This window comes from Oncorhynchus keta, chromosome 34 (genome assembly GCF_023373465.1).
Source record: "Oncorhynchus keta strain PuntledgeMale-10-30-2019 chromosome 34, Oket_V2, whole genome shotgun sequence".
Lineage (NCBI taxonomy): Eukaryota > Metazoa > Chordata > Actinopteri > Salmoniformes > Salmonidae > Oncorhynchus > Oncorhynchus keta.
Window position 1 is genome coordinate 11,588,675 of NC_068454.1, and position 26,543 is coordinate 11,615,217.

General features: G+C 43.6%; 1 protein-coding gene and 1 long non-coding RNA gene across 18 annotated transcripts in view; both read left to right on the forward strand.

The window, feature by feature from the left end:
- The window catches only part of LOC118366590 (peripheral plasma membrane protein CASK-like), a 268,680-nt gene that overhangs the window by 164,102 nt on the left and 78,035 nt on the right, over positions 1–26,543 (forward strand). For 5 of the 14 annotated variants that reach the window (XM_052493084.1, XM_052493082.1, XM_052493091.1 and 2 more), the window contains exons 6-12: positions 2,305–2,407; positions 13,055–13,233; positions 13,488–13,610; positions 13,802–13,885; positions 14,006–14,105; positions 17,289–17,306; positions 22,511–22,632. In XM_052493084.1, the coding sequence (XP_052349044.1) occupies positions 2,305–2,407; positions 13,055–13,233; positions 13,488–13,610; positions 13,802–13,885; positions 14,006–14,105; positions 17,289–17,306; positions 22,511–22,632 (729 nt within the window). The remainder of the gene's footprint in view (positions 1–2,304; positions 2,408–13,054; positions 13,234–13,487; positions 13,611–13,801; positions 13,886–14,005; positions 14,106–17,288; positions 17,307–22,510; positions 22,633–26,543) is intronic. The other 9 variants (XM_052493089.1, XM_052493093.1, XM_052493083.1 and 6 more) reach the window with 3 other exon arrangements.
- On the forward strand, positions 24,278–24,768 carry LOC127914995 (uncharacterized). 4 transcript variants are annotated; one of them, XR_008089760.1, is made up of 3 exons: positions 24,278–24,425; positions 24,485–24,602; positions 24,721–24,768. It is a non-coding gene; the product is annotated as an uncharacterized LOC127914995 (long non-coding RNA). The 4 variants fall into 4 exon arrangements; XR_008089761.1 differs by having other exon boundaries at positions 24,544–24,602; XR_008089758.1 differs by having other exon boundaries at positions 24,662–24,767.

Sequence of the window (26,543 nt, forward strand, 5' to 3'; positions counted from 1 at the left end):
TGCATAGTCACTTTACCCCTCTTCTACATGTACAAATTACTTAGACTAATCTGTACCCCCGCACATTGACTCTGTACCAGTACCCCCTATATTAAGCCTCGTTATTGTTATTTTATTGTGTTACTTTTTATTATTTTTTACTTTTGTTTATTTGGTAAATATTTTATTAACTCTTTCTTGAACTGCATTGTTGGTTAAGGGCTTGTAAGTAAACATTTCACTGGAAGGACGACACTTGTTGTGTTCGGTGCATGTGACAAATTAAGTTTGATTTGATGTAGCCTATTTCTCAAGAACAGAATAACATATTCTGAGTTGTCCTTATGTTAGGCCCTGATCGGGCTATGCCATATGGCTGTGGGCTACACTAGTTCATTTAGTTGTCCTTATGTTAGGCCCTGATCGGGCTATGCCATATGGCTGTGGGCTACACTAGTTCATTTAGTTGTCCTTATGTTAGGCCCTGATCGGGCTATGCCATATGGCTGTGGGCTACACTAGTTCATTTAGTTGTCCTTATGTTAGGCCCTGATCGGGCTATGCCATATGGCTGTGGGCTACACTAGTTCATTTAGTTGTCCTTATGTTAGGCCCTGATCGGGCTATGCCATATGGCTGTGGGCTACACTAGTTCATTTAGTTGTCCTTATGTTAGGCCCTGATCGGGCTATGCCATATGGCTGTGGGCTACACTAGTTCATTTAGTTGTCCTTATGTTAGGCCCTGATCGGGCTATGCCATATGGCTGTGGGCTACACTAGTTCATTTAGCAGACAAGATTTGCTTAGAACTGTGGCATTATTTTTATTTTACAGTATGACGAATACAACTGAACATAGCTGAGTAAAATAGAAAGGATATTTTCCCAAAATGTTTTCTGAGGGAATGCGCACATGCGGCTATTCTGTGTTGAGTGGTTAATAAAGAATCAGGTCATCCTATATGCTTAGTTTAGAGTTATTTATGCAACTGTAAAAATCCTTTCAATCTACACAATACCCCATAATGACAATGCAAAAATAGTTTTTAGAAATGTATGCAAATGTAAAAAAAAAAAAATTGAAACGGAAATATCACATTCACATAAGTATGCATAAGTATTCAGACCCTTTAGTCAGTGCTTTGTTAAAGCACCTTTGGCAGCGATTACAGCCTTGAGTCTTCTTGGGTATGACGCTTGGCACACCTGTATTTGGGGAATTTCTCCCATTATTCTCTGCAGATCCTCTCAAGCTCTGTCAGGGGAGCGTCACTGCATAGCTATTTTCAGGTCTCTCCAGAGATGTTCTATCGTGTTCAAGTCCGGGCTCTGGCTGGGCTACTCAAGGACATTCAGAATCTTGTCCTGAAGCCACTCCTGCGTTGTCTTGGCTGTGTGCTTAGAGTTCTTGTCCTGTTGGAAGGTGAACCTATCGCCCCATGTCTGAGGTCCTGAGTGTTCTGGAGCAGGTTTTCATCAAGGATCTTTTTGTACTTTGCTCCGTTCATCTTTCCCTTGATCCTAACTAGTCTCCCAGTCCCTGCCACTGAAAATCATCCCCACAGCATGATGCTGCCACCACCATTCTTCACCGTAGGGATGGTGCCTGGTTTCCTCCAGACGTGATGCTTGGCGTTCAGGCCGAAGAGTTCAATCTTGGTTTCATCAGACTAAAGAATCTTGTTTCTCATGGTCTTAGAGTCCTTTACGTAACTTTTGGCAAACTCCAAGCAGGCTTTCATGTGCCTTTTACTGAGGAGTGGCTTCCGTCTGGCCCCTCTACCATAAAGGCCTGATTGGTGGAGTGCTGCAGAGATGGTCCTTCTGGAATGTTCTCCCATCTTTACAGAGGAACTCTGTCAGAGTGAACATCTGGTTCTTGGTCTCCCCCGATTGCTCAGTTTGGCCGGGCGGCCAGCTCTAGGAGTCTTGGTGGTTCCAAACTTCTTCCATTTAAGAATGATGGAGGCCACTGTGTTCTTGGGGACCTTCAATGCTGCTGAATTTCTTTGGTTATATTCCCCATATCGGTGCCTCGACACAATCCTGTCTCTGAGCTCTACGGACAATTCCTTCGACCTCATGGCTTGGTTTTTGCTCTGACATGCATTGTCAACTGTGGGACCTTATTGTGCATAGATTGATGAGGATTTTCATTTTATCTAATCAATTTTAGAATAAGGTTGTAAAGTAACAAAATGCGGAAAAGGGGAAGGGGTCTGAATACTTTCCGAAAGCACTGTATGTTATAGTAGCTACTGTATTCTATAAAATCATTTATACATGTTCTCTCTCTCTCGCTCCCCCCCCACCCCGTCATCCAGCCCCATTGTGTCCTCCTGGCGTCTAAAGAGAACAGCGCTCCAGTGAAGCTGGGAGGGTTTGGCGTGGCCATCCAACTGGGAGAGTCAGGACTGGTGGCTGGAGGTAAGCAACGCAATGCATGCTGGAAATGTCTGGCTGTCACGCTCTGTCCAAGATCCACACTAGCATACCACATGGAAAGAAGAAGAATGTACTGGCGCCATGTCTTCTAAATGGTATGCTAGTGTGGATATTGTAAAAGGAGGCTATATCGTGTTTTACAGATGTAGGATCTTAGTTTAATTACCCTGATGGAAGATAACTTTTGTGCAATGCAGGAAATGTAAAACCTGTAGTGTATTTGAGGTTTAAAAAGGCTTATGTTTGTCATTTCCACCTTAAAATTTCAGACTTGATTTTCCCATACAAGCAATGTACCAACCCCCTACAAAAGTGTCCATTAATTACAATCCACATAATAATTTACATTTCCTCTTGGTGCAGGACTATTTTCCTGCTGTTGCAAACTGGCTCAAGATCTCACACCTGTATGTTCCAATATCCACACTAGTAAACCATTTAGAATGCATGGCCAGTGTTTATGCTAGTGAGTAACATAGCTTCTCACTTCTCGCTCTGATTTCTCAAAATCAGAAATGCTACAACGTTTATCAACGTAATCTGTACTTGCAAACTTGTACTTTTCATATTTTTTCTGCTGTTTGTACAAACATTTCAGACATAGGTCAGAGAGTATCTGGGCTTCATGGGTTCATTAATAATACAACCAAATAAATGGGAAATATCGGCACCATCTAATCGGACAAACTTTGGGGTGAACTATCTCTTCAATGTCTTTGCCACATGTACCAGCTGTATGAATTAATTGTTAAGTTAACATCACCTTTAAATGAGTGTTTTAACAGCAGCCAAAATAAACATACACACTGTGTTCCACAGTGCTATCCATTCACACTGACTCAGGAAGAACTAGAAATGTATCTTCATCCCTGTAATGCATTACTCATATCAATGACATATATAAGCTTTCTTCAGACGATGGTTTGACTAGGTGACCCAATAACCCAACTTCCTCTTACTAACCACGACTCTGTTGTTCATCTGAAACAGTTCCCTATGTGTTTTAACTTGAATGTGAGAATGTTGAGCCAGTAACTGAAAGGTTGCATGTAACTCCAGAGGTGTCGTACCACTATGCCTGACCCTGTAAAACAATACATTTCAAAATCAAATCAAATCTAATTTTATTTGTCACATACACATGGTTAGCAGATGTTATTGCGAGTGTAGCGAAATGCTTTTGCTTCTAGTTCCGACCATGCAGTAATATCTAACAAGTAATCTAACCTAACAATTTCACAACTACCTTATACACACAAGTGTAAAGGAATGAATTAGAATATGTACATAAAAATATATGAATGAGTGATGGCCGAACGGCATAGGCAAGATGCAGTAGATGGTATAGAGTACAGTATATACATATGAGATGAGTAATGTAGGGTATGTAAACATTATATAAAGTGGCATTGGTGAAAGTGGCTAGTGATAAATTTATTACATCAATGTTTCCATTATTAAAGTGGCTGGAGTTGAGTCAGTATGTTGGCAGCAGCCACTCAATAACAGTCTGATGGCCTTGAGATAGAAGCTGTTTTTCAGTCTCTCGGTCCCCGCTTTGAATCACATTTACTGACCTCGCCTTCTGGATGATAGCGGGGTGAACAGGCAGTGGCTCGGGTGGTTGTTGTCCTTGATGATCTTTATGGCCTTCCTGTGACATCGGGTGGCGTAGGTGTCGTGGAGGGCAGGCAGTTTGCCCTCGGTGATGCGTTGTGCAGACCTCTGGAGAGCCTTACGGTTGTGGGCGGAGCAGTTGCCGTACCAGGCAGTGATACAGCCCGACAGGATGCTCTCGATTGTGCATCTGTAAAAGTTTGTGAGTGTTTTTGGTGACAAGCCAAATTTCTTCAGCTTCCTGAGGTTGAAGAGGCGCTGCTGCACCTTCTTCACCACGCTGTCTGTGTGGGTGGACGAATTCAGTTTGTCCGTGATGTGTATGCCGAGGTATTTCCACCCTCTCCACTACTGTCCTGTTGATGTGGATAGGGGGGGTGCTCCCTCTGCTGTTTCCTGAAGTCCACAATCATCTCCTTAGTTTTGTTGACGTTGAGTGTGAGGTTATTTTCCTGACACCACACTCGGAGGGCCCTCACCTCCTCCCTGTAGGCCGTCTCGTCATTGTTGGTAATCAAGCCTACCACTGTAGTGTCGTCTGCAAACTTGATGATTGAGTTAGAGGTGTGCATGGCCACGCAGTCATGGGTGAACAGGGAGTACAGGAGAGGACTGAGAACGCACCCTTGTGGGGCCCCAGTGTTTAGGATCAGCGGGGTGGAGATGTTGTTACCTACCCTCACCACCTGGGGGTGGCCCGTCAGGAAGTCCAGGACCCAGTTGCACAGGGCGGGGTCGAGACCCAGGGTCTCAAGCTTAATGACGAGTTTGGAGGGTGCTATGGTGTTAAATGCTGAGCTGTAGTCGATGAACAGCATTCTTACATAGGTATTCCTCTTGTCCATGTGGATTAGGGCAGTGTGCAGTGTGATTGCGATTGCGTCATCTGTGGACCTATTGGGGCGGTAAGCAAATTGGAGTGGGTCTTGGATGTCAGGTAGGGTGGAGGTGATATGGTCCTTGACTAGTCTCTCAAAGCACTTCATGATGACGGAAGTGAGTACTATGTGGCGGTAGTCATTTAGCTCAGTTACCTTGGCTTTCTTGGGAACAGGAACAATGGTGGCCCTCTTGAAGCATGTGGGAACAGCAGACTGGGATAAGGATTGATTGAATATGTCCGTAAACACACCAGCCAGCTGGTCTGCGCATGCTCTGAGGACGCGGCTGGGGATGCCTTCTGGGCCTGCAGCCTTGCGAGGGTAAACACGTTTAAATGTTTTACTCACGTTGGCTGCAGTGAAGGAGAGTCCGCAGGTTTTAATAGCGGGCCGTGTTAGTGGCACTGTATTGTCCTCAAAGCGAGCAAAGAAGCTGTTTAGTTTGTCTGGGAGCAAGACATCATGGTCCGCGACGGGGCTGGTTTTCTTTTGTAGTCCGTGATTGACTGTAGACCCTGCCACATACCTCTCGTGTCTGAGCCGTTGAATTGCGACTCTACTTTATTTCTATACTGACGCTTAGCTTGTTTGATTGCCTTGCGGAGGGAACAGCTACACTGTATTCGGTCATGTTTCCGGTCACCTTGCTCTGATTAAAAGCAGTGGTTCGCGCTTTCAGTTTGCGCAAATGCTGCAATCAATCCACGGTTTCAGGATGGGAAATGTTTTAATAGGTCCTGTGGGTACAACATCACCGATGCACTTGCTATTAAACTCGCTCACCGAATCAGCGTATTCATCAATGTTGTTGTTCGACGCTATGCGGAACATATCCCAGTCCACGTTATCAAAGGAATCCGATTGGTCGGACCAGCGTTGAACAGACCTGAGCACGGGTGCTTCCTGTTTTAGTTTCTGTCTATAGCCTGGGAGCAACAAAATGGGATCGTGGTCAGCTTTTCCGAAAGGAGGGCGGGGGAGGGCCTTATATGCGTCGCGGAAGTTAGAATAACAATGATCCAGGGTTTTGCCAGCCCGGGTCGCGCAATTGATATGCTGTTAAATTTAATTTAATTTTTCAGATTAGCCTTGTTAAAATCCCCAGCTACAATAAATGCAGCCTCAGGATATATGGCTTCCAGTTTACATAGAGTCAAATTAAGTTCTTTGAGGGCCGTCGATGTGTCTGCTTGGGGGGGAATATACACGACTGTGATTATGATCGAAGAGAATTCTCTTGGGAGATAATGCGGTCTGCATTTGATTGTGAGGAATTCTGCACCTATCCGGTGTATGTTACAATAAAACATATACAAATGAATACAAAATTACATACAGTACATAACACCAAACATACATAACAACAAACATCCATGCATACAGTACATGGAACGATGTGCGCTGAGAGTTGGGAAGCAAGTTCAGGGAGTGAGTGATTTAATAAATAAACGTAACATCATACAAAACAAGAAACCACGAACAACATACAGACATGACACAGAAACAGAAACAATGACGCCTGGGGAAGGAACCAAAGGGAGTGACAAATATAGGGAAGGAACCAAAGGGAGTGACATATGTAGGGAAGGAACCAAAAGGACTGACATATATAGGGAAGGAACTAAAGGGTGTGACAAATATAGGGAAGGAACCAAAGGGAGTGACATATGTAGGGAAGGAACCAAAAGGACTGACATATATAGGGAAGGAACTAAAGGGTGTGACAAATATAGGGAAGGAACCAAAGGGAGTGACATATATAGGGAAGGAACTAAAGGGAGTGACATATATAGGGAAGGAACCAAAGGGAGAGACGTATATAGGGAAGGAACCAAAGGGAGTGACATATATAGGGAAGGAACCAAAGGGAGTGACATATATAGGGAAGGAACCAAAGGGAGTGACCTATATAGGGAAGGAACCAAAGGGAGTGACATATATAGGGAAGGAACCAAAGGGAGTGACCTATATAGGGAAGGAACCAAAGGGAGTGACCTATATAGGGAAGGAACCAAAGGGAGTGACATATATAGGGAAGGAACCAAAGGGAGTGACCTATATAGGGAAGGAACCAAAGGGTGTGACAAATATAGGGAAGGAACCAAAGGGAGTGACATATATAGGGAAGGAACTAAAGGGAGTGACATATATAGGGAAGGAACCAAAGGGAGTGACATATATAGGGAAGGAACTAAAGGGAGTGACATATATAGGGAAGGAACCAAAGGGAGAGACGTATATAGGGAAGGAACCAAAGGGAGTGACATATATAGGGAAGGAACCAAAGGGAGTGACCTATATAGGGAAGGAACCAAAGGGAGTGACATATATAGGGAAGGAACCAAAGGGAGTGACCTATATAGGGAAGGAACCAAAGGGAGTGACATATATAGGGAAGGAACCAAAGGGAGTGACCTATATAGGGAAGGAACCAAAGGGAGTGACATATATAGGGAAGGAACCAAAGGGACTGACATATATAGGGAAGGAACTAAAGGGAGTGACATATATAGGGAAGCAACCAAAGGGAGTGACCTATATAGGGAAGGAACCAAAGGGAGTGACATATATAGGGAAGGAACCAAAGGGAGTGACCTATATAGGGAAGGAACCAAAGGGAGTGACATATATAGGGAAGGAACCAAAGGGAGTGACCTATATAGGGAAGGAACCAAAGGGAGTGACATATATAGGGAAGGAACCAAAGGGAGTGACCTATATAGGGAAGGAACCAAAGGGAGTGACATATATAGGGAAGGAACCAAAGGGACTGACATATATAGGGAAGGAACCAAAGGGAGTGACATATATAGGGAAGGAACCAAAGGGAGTGACATATATAGGGAAGGAACCAAAGGGAGTGACCTATATAGGGAAGGAACCAAAGGGAGTGACCTATATAGGGAAGGAACCAAAGGGAGTGACATATATAGGGAAGGAACCAAAGGGAGTGACCTATATAGGGAAGGAACCAAAGGGAGTGACATATATAGGGAAGGAACCAAAGGGAGTGACATATATAGGGAAGGAACCAAAGGGAGTGACCTATATAGGGAAGGAACCAAAGGGAGTGACATATATAGGGAAGGAACCAAAGGGAGTGACATATATAGGGAAGGAACCAAAGGGAGTGACCTATATAGGGAAGGAACCAAAGGGAGAGACATATATAGGGAAGGAACCAAAGGGAGTGACATATATAGGGAAGGAACCAAAGGGAGAGACATATATAGGGAAGGAATCAAAGGGAGTGACATATATAGGGAAGGAACCAAAGGGAGAGACATATATAGGGAAGGAACCAAAGGGAGTGACATATATAGGGAAGGAACCAAAGGGAGAGACATATATAGGGAAGGAACCAAAGGGAGAGACATATATAGGGAAGGAATCAAAGGGAGTGACATATATAGGGAAGGAACCAAAGGGAGAGACATATATAGGGAAGGAACCAAAGGGAGTGACCTATATAGGGAAGGAACCAAAGGGAGTGACATATATAGGGAAGGAACCAAAGGGAGTGACCTATATAGGGAAGGAACCAAAGGGAGTGACATATATAGGGAAGGAACCAAAGGGAGTGACATATATAGGGAAGGAACCAAAGGGAGAGACATATATAGGGAAGGAACCAAAGGGAGTGACATATATAGGGAAGGAACCAAAGGGAGTGACATATATGGGGAAGGAACCAAAGGGAGAGACATATATAGGGAAGGAACCAAAGGGAGTGACATATATAGGGAAGGAACCAAAGGGAGTGACATATATAGGGAAGGAACCAAAGGGAGTGACATATATAGGGAAGGAACCAAAGGGAGTGACATATATAGGGAAGGAACCAAAGGGAGTGACCTATATAGGGAAGGAACCAAAGGGAGTGACATATATAGGGAAGGAACCAAAGGGAGTGACATATATAGGGAAGGAACCAAAGGGAGTGACCTATATAGGGAAGGAACCAAAGGGAGAGACATATATAGGGAAGGAACCAAAGGGAGTGACATATATAGGGAAGGAACCAAAGGGAGAGACATATATAGGGAAGGAATCAAAGGGAGTGACATATATAGGGAAGGAACCAAAGGGAGAGACATATATAGGGAAGGAACCAAAGGGAGTGACATATATAGGGAAGGAACCAAAGGGAGAGACATATATAGGGAAGGAACCAAAGGGAGAGACATATATAGGGAAGGAATCAAAGGGAGTGACATATATAGGGAAGGAACCAAAGGGAGAGACATATATAGGGAAGGAACCAAAGGGAGTGACCTATATAGGGAAGGAACCAAAGGGAGTGACATATATAGGGAAGGAACCAAAGGGAGTGACCTATATAGGGAAGGAACCAAAGGGAGTGACATATATAGGGAAGGAACCAAAGGGAGTGACATATATAGGGAAGGAACCAAAGGGAGAGACATATATAGGGAAGGAACCAAAGGGAGTGACATATATAGGGAAGGTAATCAGGGAAGTGAATGTGTCCAGGTGAGCGTAACGATGGTGACAAGTGTTCGCCATAACAAGCAGCCTGGTGACCTAGAGGCCAGAGAAGGAGCACACGTGACAGTACATAACAACATACATACATACATACATACATACATACATACATACATACATACATACATACATACATACATACAGTACATAACAACAACCATGCATACATACAGTACATGACAACATACATACATACACAACCAGTCAAAAGTTTTAGAACACCTAATCATTTGCAGATTTTTCTTCATTTTTACTATTTTCTAAATTGTAGAATAATAGTGAAGACATCAAAACTATGAAATAACACATACGGAATCATGTAGTAACCAAATAAAGTATTTAACAAATCAAAATGTATATTTGAGATTCGAGGTCGACCGATTATGATTTTTCAACGCCGATACGGATTATTGGAGGACCAAAAAAGCCGATCCCGATTAATCGAACAATTTTTTAAAACGTATTTGTAATAATGACAATTACAACAATACTGAATGAAACACTTATTTTAACTTAATATAATACATCAATAAAATCAATTTAGCCTCAAATAAATAATGAAACATTAAATTTGGTTTAAATAATGCAAAAACAAAGTGTTGGAGAAGAAAGTAATATGTGCCAATATGCAAAATGTGCCATGTATGTGCCATGTAAAAATATGTGCCATGTAAAAATATGTGCCATGTAAAAAAGCTAACGGAACGTTTCAGTTCCTTGCTCAGAACATGAGAACATATGAAAGTTGGTGGTTCCTTTTAACACGAGACTTCAATATTCCCAGGTAAGAGGTTTTAGGTTGTAGTTATAATAGGAATTATAGGACTATTTCTCTCTATATGATTTGTATATCCTATACCTTTGACGATTGGATGTTCTTATAGGCACTATAGTTTTGCCAGTGTAACAGTATAGCTTCCGTCCCTCTCCTCGCCCCTACCTGGGCTCGAACCAGGAACACAACGACAAAAGCCACACTCGAAGCATAACTCCACTCCAAATCTAAAAGTGAGTGACGTTTGAAACAGTATTAGCGCACATCCAGCTAACTAGCTAGCCATTTCACATTGGTTACACAAGCCATTAGGCTGATAGGCTTGAAGTCATAAACAGCGCTGTGCTTGCGAAGAGCTGCTGGCAAAACGCATGAAAGTGCTGTTTGAATGAATGATTACGGGCCTGCTGTTGGCCAGTCAGACTTGCTCTATCAAATCCGACTTAATTACAACATAATAACACACAGAAATACGAGCCTTTGGTCATTAATATGGTAGAATCCGGAATCCATTTTGTAAACAAAACGTTTATTATTTCAGTGAAATACGGAACCGTTCTGTATTTTATCTAACGGGTGGCATCCCTAAGTCTAAATATTCTATTTACATTGCACAACCTTCAATGTTATGTCATAATTACGTAAAATTCTGGCAAATTAGTTCGCAATGAGCCAGGCAGCCCAAACTGTTGCATATACCCTGACTCCGCGTGCAATGAACGCAAGATAAATGACACAATTTCACCTGGTTAATATTGCCTGCTAAACTGGATTAGTAGTTATAACTAGTGATTATGATTGATTGTTTTTTATAAAATAAGTTTATGCTAGATAGCAATTTACCTTGGCTTCTACTGCATTCGCGTAACAGGCAGGCTCCTCGTGGAGTGTAATGATTAGAGCATTGGACTAGTTAACTGTTCAGTTGCAAGATTGGATCCCTGAGCTGACAAGGTGAAAATCTGTGTGCCCCTGAACAAGGCAGTTAACCCACCGTTCCTAGGCCGTCATTGAAAATAAGAATGTGTTCTTAACTGACTTGCCTAGTTAAATAAAGGTAAAATTTCAAAAAAATCCTATTAATCGGTCAACCTCTATTTGAGATACACCTATTCATTCAAAAGTTTTTCTTAATTTTTTTATATATTTTCTACATTGTCGAATAATAATGAAAACAAATAAAAATATATTTTACTTTTGAGATGCTTCAAATAGCCACCCGTTTCCTTGATGACAGCTTTGCACACTCTTGGCATTCTCACAACCAGCTCCACCTGGAATGCTTTTCCAACAGTCTTGAAGGGGTTCCCACATATGCTGAGCACTTGTTGGCTGCTTTTCCTTCACTCTGAGGTCCAACTCATCCCAAACCATCCCAATTGGGTTGGGGTCGGGTGATTGTGGAGGCCAAGTCATCTGATTCAGCACTCCATCACTCTCCTTCTTTGTCAAATAGCCCTTACACTGCCTGGAGGTGTGGTGTGTCATTGTCCTGTTGAAAAACAAATGATAGTCCCACTAAGCACAAACCAGATGGGATGGCATATCGCTACAGAATACTGTGGTAGCCATGCTGATGAAGTGTGCCTTGAATTCTAAATAAATCACTGACAGTGTCACCAGCAAAGCACCGTCACACCTCTTCCTCCATGCTTCATGGTGAGAACCACACATGCGGAGATCATCCGTTCACCTACTCTGCGTCTCACAAAGACATGGCGGTTGGAACCAAAAATCTCATATTTGGACTCATCAGTCCAAAGGACAGATATCCACCGGTCAAATGTCCATTGCTTGTGTTTCTTGGTGCAAGCTTCTTCTTTTTTGTGTCCTTTTAGAAGTGGTTTCTTTGCAGCAATTTGACAATGAAGGCCTGATTCACGTAGTCTCCTCTGAACAGTTGATGTTGAGATGTGTCTTTTACTTGAACTCTGTGAAGCATTTATTTGGGCTGTAATTTCCGAGGCTGGTAACTAATGAACTTATCCTCTGCAGCATAGGTAAATCTGGGTCTTCCTTTCCTGTGGCGGTCCTCATGAGAGCCAGTTTCATCGTAGCGCTTGATGGTTTTTGCGACTGCACTTTTGACTGACCTTCATGTCTTAAAGTAATAATGGACTGTTGTTTCTCTTTGTTTATTTTAGCTGTTCTTGCCATAATATGGACTTGGTCTTTTACCAAATAGGGCTATCTTCTGTATACCACCCCTACCTTGTCACAACATAACTGATTTGCTCAAACGCATTGAGAAGGAAAGAAATTCCACAAATTAACTTTTAACAAGGCACACCTGTTAATTGAAATGCATTCCAGGTGACTACCTCATGAAGCTGGTTGAGAGAATGCCAAGAGTGTGCAAAGCTGTCATCAAGGCAAAGGGTGGCTACTTTGAAGCATCTCAAAAGTAAAATCGAATTTTATTTGTCTTCACTCTTATTCGACAATGTAGAATTAAAAAATGTAAAATAAAGAAAAACCCTTGAATGAGTAGGTGTAAGCAAATTGTTGATTAGTACAGTACATACGTACATACTTACATGTATGTATCTCCTGAGTGGCACAGCTGTCTAAGGCACTGCATCTCAGTGCTAGAGCTGTCACTACAGTCCCTGGTTCGATTCCGGTATGTATCCCAACCGGCCGTGATTGGGAGTCCCATAGGGCGGCGCACAATTGGCCCAGCGTCTTCCGGATTAGGGTTTGGCTGGGGTAGGCCGTCGTTGTAAATAAGAATTTGTTCTTAACTGACTTAACTGACTAGTTAGTAAAGGTTAAATAAATAAAATAAAAATGCATACAGACCAACAAACATACATACATATTGTATTTCTCTCTCTCCCCTCCCAGGTCGTGTAGGCACGCCCCATTTCATGGCCCCAGAGGTGGTGAAGAGGGAACCGTATGGGAAGCCTGTAGATGTGTGGGGCTGTGGAGTCATCCTGTTCATCCTGCTATCTGGCTGCCTGCCATTCTACGGTACTAAGGAACGCCTGTTCGAAGCCATCTGCAGGGGAAAATACAAGGTAGTAGTTGATTCACAAAACGCCAGTAACACTGCTCAGTGTACCTACAGTATGGTATTAGTAGCCTTATCCTGAAAGCATCCATGTGTGCTTCTTTCTCTGTTTGTGTGTCTGTGCGTGTGTGTGTGTGTGTGTGTGTGTGTGTGTGTGTGTGTGTGTGTGTGTGTGTGTGTGTGTGTGTGTGTGTGTGTGTGTGTGTGTGTGTGTGTGTGTGTGTGTGTGTGTGTGTGTGTGTGTGTGTGTGTGTGTGTGTCCAGCTGAACCCCAGGCATTGGGGACATATCTCAGAGAGTGCTAAGGACCTGGTGAGACGGATGCTCATGCTAGATCCTGCAGAGAGAATCACTGTCTACGAGGCACTCAACCACCCCTGGCTCAAGGTACACACACACATATATATATACATACACACACATACACATATGTACACACACACACACACAAAAACACACTTTCTTCAACCACCCCTGGATCAATGTAGACACACACATAATGACTTCTTGGGCTAGTGATAGGCTAGTAAAGTGTGAGTGTGTGTATGTATGCGTGCGTGCGTGTGTGTGTTGATCAGGAGAGAGACCGTTATGCCTATAAGATCCACCTGCTAGAGACGGTGGAACAGCTGAGGAAGTTCAACGCCAGGAGAAAGCTCAAGGTTAGCTCCACAAATTCTACTTTCCTTTTCTAGTTGGAATGACAATATGAGAGTTATTGTTTTGGAACGTTTGGTGCTAAAATGGAGGACGGTTTATCTAACTGTCTGTGTCTGTCTCAGGGAGCCGTACTGGCAGCAGTCTCCAGTCACAAGTTTAACTCCTTTTATGGAGACCCACCAGAGGAGATGTCTGACTTCCCTGAAGACCCCACATCCTCAGGTAGAAGGAACACACGCACGCACGCACGCACACACGCGCACACACACACACACACACACACACACACACACACACACACACACACACACACACACACACACACACACACACACACACACACACACACATACATACATACATACATACATACATACATACATACATACATACATACATACATACATACATACATAAACAAACACACACCTACACACACCAACACACACACAGAAACATCAACACAGACACACCCATGACAACAAAGCTGTTACCACAGCGAGGTGAAAATCCAGAGACACTACTATCATTCACGAAGAGGCAGTCCAGGGGCCTTCCGAGTGGTGTAGCAGTCTAAGAGGTCCAGGGGCCTTCCGAGTGGCGTAGCAGTCTAAGAGGTCCAGGGGCCTCCCGAGTGGCGTAGCAGTCTAAGAGGTCCAGGGGCCTTCCCGAGTGGCGTAGCAGTCTAAGAGGTCCAGGGGCCTTCCGAGTGGCGTAGCAGTCTAAGAGGTCCAGGGGCCACCCGAGTGGCGTAGCAGTCTAAGAGGCGTTACTAAGGTCCAGGGGCCTCCCGAGTGGCGTAGCAGTCTAAGAGGTCCAGGGGCCTCCCGAGTGGCGTAGCAGTCTAAGAGGCGTTACTAAGGTTCTAGGGTTCATATCCCGGGCTGTCCCACAACAGCCTATAGTCCTATAGTACGGCGCACAATTGGCCCATTGTCGTCCGGGTTAGGGGAGGGTTTGGCCCATTGTCGTCCGGGTTAGGGGAGGGTTTGGCCCAGCGTCGTCCGGGTTAGGGGAGGGTTTGGCCCAGCGTCGTCCGGGTTAGGGGGAGGGTTTGGCCCAACGTCGTCCGGGTTAGGGGAGGGTTTGGCCCAGCGTCGTCTGAGTTAGGGGAGGGTTTGGCCCAGCGTCTTCCGGGTTAGGGGAGGGTTTGGCCCAGCGTCGTACGGGTTAGGGGAGGGTTTGGCCCAGCGTCGTTCGGGTTAGGGGAGGGTTTGGCCGGTGGGGCTTTACTTGACTCTTCGTGCTCTAGCAACTCCTTGTGGCGGGCCTGGTGCCTGCGGGCTGACCCCAATGCCAGTTGAACGGTCAATGGAAGAGGCAGTCCTGTGTCCTATGAGGTTTTGTCTTTTTCAAGGTGTTGTTTTCACAAAGAAAGTATATCTGTTATCATCTATGCATAAGTCACATGAATAACTCTATCCACATGTACATGTTACCTCGATTACCTTGACTAACCGGTGCCCCCACACATTGACTCTGTACCGGTACCCCCTGTATATAGCCTCGCCATTGTTATTTTACTGCTGCTCTTTAATTATTTGTTACTTTTATTTCCTTTTTTTCTTTTTTTTTCTTCTTAAAACTGCATTGTTGGTTAAGGGCTTGTAATTAAGCATTCCATTGTTGTATTCAGCGCATGTGACAAATAAGTTTGATTTGATTTTTGTCTAGTAACCTAACTCTTACACAGGTTTCTCAAACTTCAGTCCTGGACTGGGTACTGTACTGGGCCTGCAGGCTTTTGTTCCAGTCCATCAGTAGTACACCTGCTTTGAAAAAATCTATAAATCATTGTCTCTAGACTGAAGAACATGATTAATTGATCATTTAAATAAGGTGTGTTACAGCAAGAGTGGAGTCTCTAACCTCTGACACAGTACTGCTGTTATTTTTGTTGGACTAACAAGTCAATTCAGCATCTCAGAAATGTTTGGGTGGTCTGCACTGTTTAGTCAGGGAATGTTTTCAGGGAATGTTTCAGGGAATGTTTTCAGTGAATGTTTTCAGAGAATGTTTCAGTGAATGTTTCAGTGAATGTTTCAGGGAATGTTTTCAGAGAATGTTTCAGTGAATGTTTTAGGGAATGTTTTCAGTAAATGTTTTCAGAGAATGTTTCAGTGAATGTTTCAGGGAATGTTTTCAGATAATGTTTCAGTGAATGTTTCAGGGAATGTTTTCAGTAAATGTTTTCAGAGAATGTTTCAGTGAATGTTTCAGGGAATGTTTTCAGATAATGATTCAGTGAATGTTTCAGGGAATGTTTTCAGTAAATGTTTTCAGAGAATGTTTCAGTGAATGTTTCAGATAATGTTTTCAGGGAATGTTTTCCGGGAATGTTTCCAGAGAATGTTTCAGGGAATGTGTTCTGGGAATGTTTCAGGGAATGTTTTCAGTGAATGTTTCAGTGAATGTTTCAGGGAATGTTTTCAGATAATGTTTCAGTGAATGTTTCAGGGAATGTTTTCAGTAAATGTTTTCAGAGAATGTTTCAGTGAATGTTTCAGATAATGTTTCAGATAATGTTTTCAGGGAATGTTTTCCGGGAATGTTTTCAGAGAATGTTTCAGATAATGTTTTCAGGGAATGTTTTCCGGGAATGTTTTCAGATAATGTTTCAGGGAATGTGTTCAGGGAATGTTTCAGGGAATATTGTCAGAGAATGTTTCAGGGAATGTTTTCAGGGAATGTTTTCAGTAAATGTTTTCAGAGAATGTTTCAGTGAATGTTTCAGATAATGTTTCAGATAATGTTTTCAGGGAATGTTTTCCGGGAATGTTTTCAGAGAATGTTTCAGGGAATGTGTTCAGGGAATGTTTCAGTGAATGTTGTCAGAGAATGTTTCAGGGAATGTTTTCAGGGAATATTTTCAGAGAATGTTTCAGGGAATGTGTTCAGGGAATGTTTCAGGGAATGTTGTCAGAGAATGTTTCAGGGAATGTTTTCAGAGAATGTTTCAGTGAATGTTTCAGGGAATGTTTTCAGATAATGTTTCAGTGAATGTTTCAGGGAATGTTTTCAGAGAATGTTTCAGGAAATGTGTTCTGGGAATGTTTCAGGGAATGTTTTCAGTGAATGTTTCAGTGAATGTTTCAGGGAATGTTTTCAGTGAATGTTTCAGTGAATGTTTCAGGGAATGTTTTCAGTGAATGTTTCAGTGAATGTTTCAGGGAATGTTTTCAGTAAATGTTTTCAGAGAATGTTTCAGTGAATGTTTCAGATAATGTTTCAGATAATATTGTCAGGGGATGTTTTCAGAGAATGTTTCAGTAAATGTTTCAGCCACAATTCCAGTTCTTATTTACCATTTTTGTGTCCATGTAGTGTAATGTAGTCCCTATATGACAATGACATGTAATCTGTAATGTGATTGTGTTGTTTGTGTTAATGCTGCCATGGTGATAGGACTACTAGTAGCAGAACGTAGGTATCCCTCCTCTAGGTATATACTGCTCTGTGTGTCTGTTCTCTAACTGTCTGTGTTGTCCCTAGTTCCCTAGCAGTAAACTATGAGATAGTTCTCTAGCAGTCAACTCTTAGATACTTCTCTAGCAGTCATCTCTGAGATAGTTCTCTAGCAGTCAACTCCGAGATAGTTCGCTAGCAGTCAACTCTTAGATAGTTCGCTAGCAGTCAACTCTTAGATAGTTCTCTAGCAGCCAACTCTGAGATAGTTCTCTAGCAGTCAACTCTGAGATAGTTATCTAGCAGTCAACTCTGAGATAGTTATCTAGCAGTCAACTCTGAGATAGTTCTCTAGCAGTCAACTCTTAGATAGTTCTCCAGCAGTCAACTCTGAGATAGTTCTCTAGCAGTCAACTCTGAGATAGTTCTCCAGCAGTCAACTCTGAGATAGTTCTCCAGCAGTAAACTCTGAGATGGACCTCTAGCAGTCATCTCTGAGATAGTTCTCTAGCAGTCAACTCTGAGATAGTTCTCTAGCAGTCAACTCTGAGATAGTTCTCCAGCAGTCAACTCTGAGATGGACTTCTAGCAGTCATCTCTGAGATAGTTCTCTAGCAGTCAGCTCCGAGATAGTTCTCCAGCAGTCAACTCTGAGATAGTTCTCCAGCAGTCAACTCTGAGATAGTTCTCCAGCAGTCATCTCTGAGATAGTTCTCCCGCAGTCAACTCTGAGATAGTTCTCTAGCAGTCAACTCTGAGATAGTTCTCCAGCAGTCAACTCTGAGACAGTTCTCTTGCAGTCAACTCTGAGATAGTTCTCTTGCAGTCAACTCTGAGATAGTTCTCCAGCAGTCATCTCTGAGATAGTTCTCTAGCAGTCAACTCTGAGATAGTTCTCTTGCAGTCAACTCTGAGATAGTTCTCCAGCAGTCAACTCTGAGATAGTTCTCCAGCAGTCATCTCTGAGATAGTTATCCCGCAGTCAACTCTGAGATAGTTCTCCAGCAGTCAACTCTGAGATAGTTCTCTTGCAGTCAACTCTGAGATAGTTCTCCAGCAGTCAACTCTGAGATAGTTCTCCAGCAGTCAACTCTGAGATGGACCTCTAGCAGTAATCTCTGAGATAGTTCTCCAGCAGTCAACTCTGAGATAGTTCTCCAGCAGTCAACTCTGAGATAGTTCTCTAGCAGTCAACTCTGAGATAGTTCTCCAGCAGTCAACTCTGAGATGGACCTCTAGCAGTCATCTCTGAGATAGTTCTCTAGCAGTCAGCTCCGAGATAGTTCTCCAGCAGTCATCTCTGAGATAGTTCTCCCGCAGTCAACTCTGAGATAGTTCTCCAGCAGTCATCTCTGAGATAGTTCTCCCGCAGTCAACTCTGAGATAGTTCTCTAGCAGTCAACTCTGAGATAGTTCTCTTGCAGTCAACTCTGAGATAATTCTCCAGCAGTCAACTCTGAGATAGTTCTCCAGCAGTCATCTCTGAGATAGTTCTCCAGCAGTCAACTCTGAGATAGTTCTCCAGCAGTCAACTCTGAGATAGTTCTCCAGCAGTCATCTCTGAGATAGTTCTCCCGCAGTCAACTCTGAGATAGTTCTCCAGCAGTCATCTCTGAGATAGTTCTCCAGCAGTCAACTCCGAGATAGTTCTCCAGCAGTCATCTCTGAGATAGTTCTCCAGCAGTCATCTCTGAGATAGTTCTCCAGCAGTCATCTCTGAGATAGTTCCCCAGCAGTCATCTCTGAGATAGTTCTCCAGCAGTCAACTCTGAGATAGTTCTCCAGCAGTCATCTCTGAGATAGTTCTCCAGCAGTCATCTCTGAGATAGTTCTCCAGCAGTCATCTCTGAGATAGTTCTCCAGCAGTCAACTCTGAGATAGTTCTCCAGCAGTCAACTCTGAGATAGTTCTCCAGCAGTCATCTCTGAGATAGTTCTCCAGCAGTCATCTCTGAGATAGTTCTCTAGCAGTCATCTCTGAGATAGTTCTCCAGCAGTCATCTCTGAGATAGTTCTCCAGCAGTCATCTCTGAGATAGTTCTCCAGCAGTCATCTCTGAGATAGTTCTCCAGCAGTCATCTCTGAGATAGTTCTCCAGCAGTCATCTCTGAGATAGTTCTCCAGCAGTCATCTCTGAGATAGTTCTCCAGCAGTCATCTCTGAGATAGTTCTCCAGCAGTCAACTCTGAGATAGTTCTCTAGCAGTCATCTCTGAGATAGTTCTCCAGCAGTCATCTCTGAGATAGTTCTCCAGCAGTCATCTCTGAGATAGTTCTCCAGCAGTCATCTCTGAGATAGTTCTCCAGCAGTCATCTCTGAGATAGTTCTCCAGCAGTCATCTCTGAGATAGTTCTCCAGCAGTCATCTCTGAGATAGTTCTCCAGCAGTCATCTCTGAGATAGTTCTCCAGCAGTCATCTCTGAGATAGTTCTCCAGCAGTCATCTCTGAGATAGTTCTCCAGCAGTCATCTCTGAGATAGTTCTCTAGCAGTCAGCTCCGAGATAGTTCTCCAGCAGTCAACTCTGAGATAGTTCTCCAGCAGTCAACTCTGAGATAGTTCTCCAGCAGTCATCTCTGAGATAGTTCTCCCGCAGTCAACTCTGAGATAGTTCTCTAGCAGTCAACTCTGAGATAGTTCTCCAGCAGTCAACTCTGAGACAGTTCTCTTGCAGTCAACTCTGAGATAGTTCTCTTGCAGTCAACTCTGAGATAGTTCTCCAGCAGTCATCTCTGAGATAGTTCTCTAGCAGTCAACTCTGAGATAGTTCTCTTGCAGTCAACTCTGAGATAGTTCTCCAGCAGTCAACTCTGAGATAGTTCTCCAGCAGTCATCTCTGAGATAGTTATCCCGCAGTCAACTCTGAGATAGTTCTCCAGCAGTCAACTCTGAGATAGTTCTCTTGCAGTCAACTCTGAGATAGTTCTCCAGCAGTCAACTCTGAGATAGTTCTCCAGCAGTCAACTCTGAGATGGACCTCTAGCAGTAATCTCTGAGATAGTTCTCCAGCAGTCAACTCTGAGATAGTTCTCCAGCAGTCAACTCTGAGATAGTTCTCTAGCAGTCAACTCTGAGATAGTTCTCCAGCAGTCAACTCTGAGATGGACCTCTAGCAGTCATCTCTGAGATAGTTCTCTAGCAGTCAGCTCCGAGATAGTTCTCCAGCAGTCATCTCTGAGATAGTTCTCCCGCAGTCAACTCTGAGATAGTTCTCCAGCAGTCATCTCTGAGATAGTTCTCCCGCAGTCAACTCTGAGATAGTTCTCTAGCAGTCAACTCTGAGATAGTTCTCTTGCAGTCAACTCTGAGATAATTCTCCAGCAGTCAACTCTGAGATAGTTCTCCAGCAGTCATCTCTGAGATAGTTCTCCAGCAGTCAACTCTGAGATAGTTCTCCAGCAGTCAACTCTGAGATAGTTCTCCAGCAGTCATCTCTGAGATAGTTCTCCGCAGTCAACTCTGAGATAGTTCTCCAGCAGTCATCTCTGAGATAGTTCTCCAGCAGTCAACTCCGAGATAGTTCTCCAGCAGTCATCTCTGAGATAGTTCTCCAGCAGTCATCTCTGAGATAGTTCTCCAGCAGTCATCTCTGAGATAGTTCCCCAGCAGTCATCTCTGAGATAGTTCTCCAGCAGTCAACTCTGAGATAGTTCTCCAGCAGTCATCTCTGAGATAGTTCTCCAGCAGTCATCTCTGAGATAGTTCTCCAGCAGTCATCTCTGAGATAGTTCTCCAGCAGTCAACTCTGAGATAGTTCTCCAGCAGTCAACTCTGAGATAGTTCTCCAGCAGTCAACTCTGAGATAGTTCTCCAGCAGTCATCTCTGAGATAGTTCTCTAGCAGTCATCTCTGAGATAGTTCTCCAGCAGTCATCTCTGAGATAGTTCTCCAGCAGTCATCTCTGAGATAGTTCTCCAGCAGTCATCTCTGAGATAGTTCTCCAGCAGTCATCTCTGAGATAGTTCTCCAGCAGTCATCTCTGAGATAGTTCTCCAGCAGTCATCTCTGAGATAGTTCTCCAGCAGTCATCTCTGAGATAGTTCTCCAGCAGTCAACTCTGAGATAGTTCTCTAGCAGTCATCTCTGAGATAGTTCTCCAGCAGTCATCTCTGAGATAGTTCTCCAGCAGTCATCTCTGAGATAGTTCTCCAGCAGTCATCTCTGAGATAGTTCTCCAGCAGTCATCTCTGAGATAGTTCTCCAGCAGTCATCTCTGAGATAGTTCTCCAGCAGTCATCTCTGAGATAGTTCTCCAGCAGTCATCTCTGAGATAGTTCTCCATCAGTCATCTCTGAGATAGTTCTCCAGCAGTCATCTCTGAGATAGTTCTCCAGCAGTCATCTCTGAGATAGTTCTCCAGCAGTCATCTCTGAGATAGTTCTCTAGCAGTCATCTCTGAGATAGTTCTCCAGCAGTCATCTCTGAGATAGTTCTCCAGCAGTCATCTCTGAGATAGTTCTCCAGCAGTCATCTCTGAGATAGTTCTCCAGCAGTCATCTCTGAGATAGTTCTCTAGCAGTCATCTCTGAGATAGTTCTCCAGCAGTCATCTCTGAGATAGTTCTCCAGCAGTCATCTCTGAGATAGTTCTCCAGCAGTCATCTCTGAGATAGTTCTCTAGCAGTCATCTCTGAGATAGTTCTCCAGCAGTCATCTCTGAGATAGTTCCCCAGCAGTCATCTCTGAGATAGTTCTCTAGCAGTCATCTCTGAGATAGTTCTCTAGCAGTCATCTCTGAGATAGTTCCCCAGCAGTCATCTCTGAGATAGTTCTCTAGCAGTCATCTCTGAGATAGTTCCCCACCAGTCATCTCTGAGATAGTTCTCTAGCAGTCATCTCTGAGATAGTTCTCCAGCAGTCATCTCTGAGATAGTTCCCCAGCAGTCATCTCTGAGATAGTTCTCCAGCAGTCATCTCTGAGATAGTTCCCCAGCAGTCATCTCTGAGATCCTGCCTACAGTATGTGTGCTTTGTGATTTGTGCATTTGTTGTTTTATTATTATTATTTGTCCCTTTAGCTTTATCATATTCAATGTATTCTCTTTTGTGCTACTGTTGTGTTGACTACATAACTGATGTGTGCGTGTGTGTGTGTGTGTGTGTGTGTGTGTGTGTGTGTGTGTGTGTGTGTGTGTGTGTGTGTGTGTGTGTGTGTGTGTGTGTGTGTGTGTGTGTGTGTGTGTGTGTGTGTGTGTGTGTGTCTGTGTCTGTGTGTGTCTGTACAGGGGCTGTGTCTCAGGTGCTGGACAGCCTGGAGGAGATCCATGCATTGACAGACTGCAGTGAGAAAGATATAGACTTCCTACACAGTGTCTTTCAAGATGAGCATCTACACACACTCCTAGATGTGAGTAGACACACACACACACACACACACACACACACACACACACACACACACACACACACACACACACACACACACACTATACAGATGCTACTTGAGAGGACTGCAAACACCTACACAACACACACACATACAGTATACGCATTCTACATGAGAGGACGGCAGGGCAGCCTAGTGGTTAGAGTGTTGGATTCGTAACGGAAAGTTTGCAAGTTCAAATCCCCGAGCTGACAAGGTACAAATCTATCATTCTGCCCCTGAACAGGCAGTTAACCCACTGTTCCTAGGCCGTCATTGAAAATAAGAATTTGTTCTTAACTGACTTGCCTAGTTAAATAAAGGTTCAAATGAATTTAAAAAATACACCTAGATGCCACTATCTGTCATGAGATGCCTCTCTATCTGTCATGAGATGCCTCTCTATCTGTCATGAGATGCCTCTCTATCTGTCATGAGATGCCTCTCTATCTGTCATGAGATGCCTCTCTATCTGTCATTGGATGCCTCTCTATCTGTCATTAGATGGCTCTCTATCTGTCATGAGATGCCTCTCTATCTGTCATTAGATGCCTCTCTATCTGTCATTAGATGCCTCTCTATCTGTCATGAGATGCCTCTCTATCTGTCATTAGATGCCTCTCTATCTGTCATGAGATGCCTCTCTATCTGTCATTAGATGCCTCTCTATCTGTCATGAGATGCCTCTCTATCTGTCATTGGATGCCTCTCTATCTGTCATGAGATGCCTCTCTATCTGTCATTGGATGCCTCTCTATCTGTCATGAGATGCCTCTCTATCTGTCATTAGATGCCTCTCTATCTGTCATGAGATGCCTCTCTATCTGTCATTGGATGCCTCTCTATCTGTCATTAAATGCCACTATCTGTTATTAGATGCCTCTCTATCTGTCATTAAATGCCACTATCTGTTATTAGATGCCACTATCTGTTATTAGATGCCACTATCTGTTATTAGATGCCACTATCTGTCATTAAATGCCACTATCTGTTATTAGATGCCACTATCTGTTATTAAATGCCACTATCTGTTATTAGATGCCTCTCTATCTGTCATTAAATGCCACTATCTGTTATTAGATGCCACTATCTGTTATTAAATGCCACTATCTGTTATTAGATGCCTCTCTATCTGTCATTAAATGCCACTATCTGTTGTTAGATGAGATGCCTCTCTATCTGTCATTAGATGCGACTCTATCTGTCATTAGATTTCTGTCTGCCTCTGTCTGCCCCCACTCTGTCTGCCTCTGGCTCTGTGTCCCCCTGTTTCTGTCTGCCTCTGTCTGCCTCTGTCTCTGTGTGCCCCTGTTTCTATCTGTCTGCCTCTGTCTCTATATGCCTCTGTCTCTATATGCGTCTGTCTCTCTCTGTCTGCCTCTGGCTGCCTCTGTCTGCCCCCACTCTGTCCGCCTCTGGCTTTGTCTGCCTCTGGCACTGTCTACCTCCCTCTGCCTCTGTGTCTGTCTACCTCTGTCTTCCTCTGTCTGCCTCTGCCTCTGTCTCTGTCTGCCTTTGTCTCTGTCTGCCTCATGTCTCTGTATGCCTCTATCTGCCTCTGTCTGCCTTTGTCTCTGTCTGCTTATGTCTCTGTATGCCTCTGGCTCTCACACACTTACGGCTCCATTCCAATACTCTAACTCCGGTCTGTCTGTAGGTCCTAGCTGACTACATTAACGGCTCCATTCCAATACGCTAACTCCCGTCTGTCTGTAGGTCCTAGCTGACTACATTAACGGCTCCATTCCAATACTCTAACTCCGGTCTGTCTGTAGGTCCTAGCTGACTACATTAACGGCTCCATTCCAATACTCTAACTCCCATCTGTCTGTAGGTCCTAGCTGACTACATTAACGGCTCCATTCCAATACTCTAACTCCCGTCTGTCTGTAGGTCCTAGCTGACTACATTAACGGCTCCATTCCAATACTCTAACTCCGGTCTGTCTGTAGGTCCTAGCTGACTACATTAACAGCTCCATTCCAATACTCTAACTCCCGTCTGTCTGTAGGTCCTAGCTGACTACATTAACGGCTCCATTCCAATACTCTAACTCCCGTCTGTCTGTAGGTCCTAGCTGACTACATTAACGGCTCCATTCCAATACTCTAACTCCGGGCCTGTCTGTAGGTCCTAGCTGACTACATTAACGGCTCCATTCCAATACTCTAACTCCTGTATGTCTGTAGGTCCTAGCTGACTACATTAACGGCTCAATTCCATTACGCTATTGGTGGGAGAAAGATTTTGCAAACATCATTGAGTTGAAGTTGATTTATAACCATATTGCCATGTTGTTCTTACAGAAAGAGAGGTGGTGAAAACAGTGGATAGTTTACTCTCTCTCAATTTCAATTCAATTCAAGGGCTTTATTGGCATGGGAAACATGTGTTAACATTGCCAAAGCAAGTGAGGTAGACAACATACAAAGTGAATATATAAAGTGAAAAACAACACAAATTAACAGTAAACATTACACATACAGAAGTTTCAAAACAGAAAAGACCTTACAAATGTCATATTATATATACATATATACAGTGTTTTAACAATGTACAAATGGTTAAAGGACACAAGATAAAATAAATAAGCATAAATATGGGTTGTATTTACAATGGTGTTTGTTCTTCACTGGTTGCCCTTTTCTCGTGGCAACAGGTCACAAATATTGCTGCTGTGATGGCACACTGTGGAATTTCACCCAGTAGATATGTGAGTTTTTCAAAATTGGATTTGTTTTCGAATTCTTTGTGGATCTGTGTAATCAGAGGGAAATATGTCTCTCTAATATGGTCATACATTGGGCAGGAGGTTAGGAAGTGCAGCTCAGTTTCCACCTCATTGTCCGTCTCTCTCTCTCTCTCTCTCTCTCTCTCTCTCTCTCTCTCTCTCTCTCTCTCTCTCTCTCTCTCTCTCTCTCTCTCTCTCTCTCTCTCTCTCTCTCTCAATCATCTCTCTCTCTCTCTCTCTCTCTCTCAATCATACTCTCTCTCTCTCTCTCTAACAATCATCTCTCTCTCTCTCTCTCTCTCTCTCTCTCTCTCTCTCTCTCTCTCTCTCTCTCTCTCTCTCTCTCTCTCTCTCTCTCTCTCTCTCTCTAACAATCATACAGTCTGTCCTCTAACAATCATGCCGTCTGTCCTCTAACAATCATACCGTCTCTCCTCCTCTAACAATCATACCGTCTCTCCTCTAACAATCATACAGTCTCTTCTCTAACAATCATACCGTCTCTGCTCCTCTAACAATCATACAGTCTCTCCTCATCTAACAACCATACAGTCTCTCCTCTAACAATCATACCGTCTCTCCTCCTCTAACAATCATACAGTCTGTCCTCTAACAATCATACAGTCTCTCCTCTAATACTCATACCGTCTCTCCTCCTCTAACAATCATACAGTCTGTCCTCTAACAATCATACCGTCTCTCCTCCTCTAACAATCATACAGTCTGTCCTCTAACAATCATACCGTCTCTCCTCCTCTAACAATCATACAGTCTGTCCTCTAACAATCATACAGTCTCTCCTCTAATACTCATACCGTCTCTCCTCCTCTAACAATCATACAGTCTGTCCTCTAACAATCATACCGTCTCTCCTCCTCTAACAATCATACAGTCTGTCCTCTAACAATCATACCGTCTCTCCTCCTCTAACAATCATACAGTCTGTCCTCTAACAATCATACCGTCTCTCCTCCTCTAACAATCATACAGTCTCTCCTCTAACAATCATACAGTCTGTCCTCTAACAATCATACAGTCTCTCCTCCTTTAACAATCATACAGTCTGTCCTCTAACAATCATAGTCTCTCCTCCTCTAACAATCATACACTCTCCTCTAACAATCACACCGTCTCTCCTCTAAAAATCATACAGTCTCTCCTC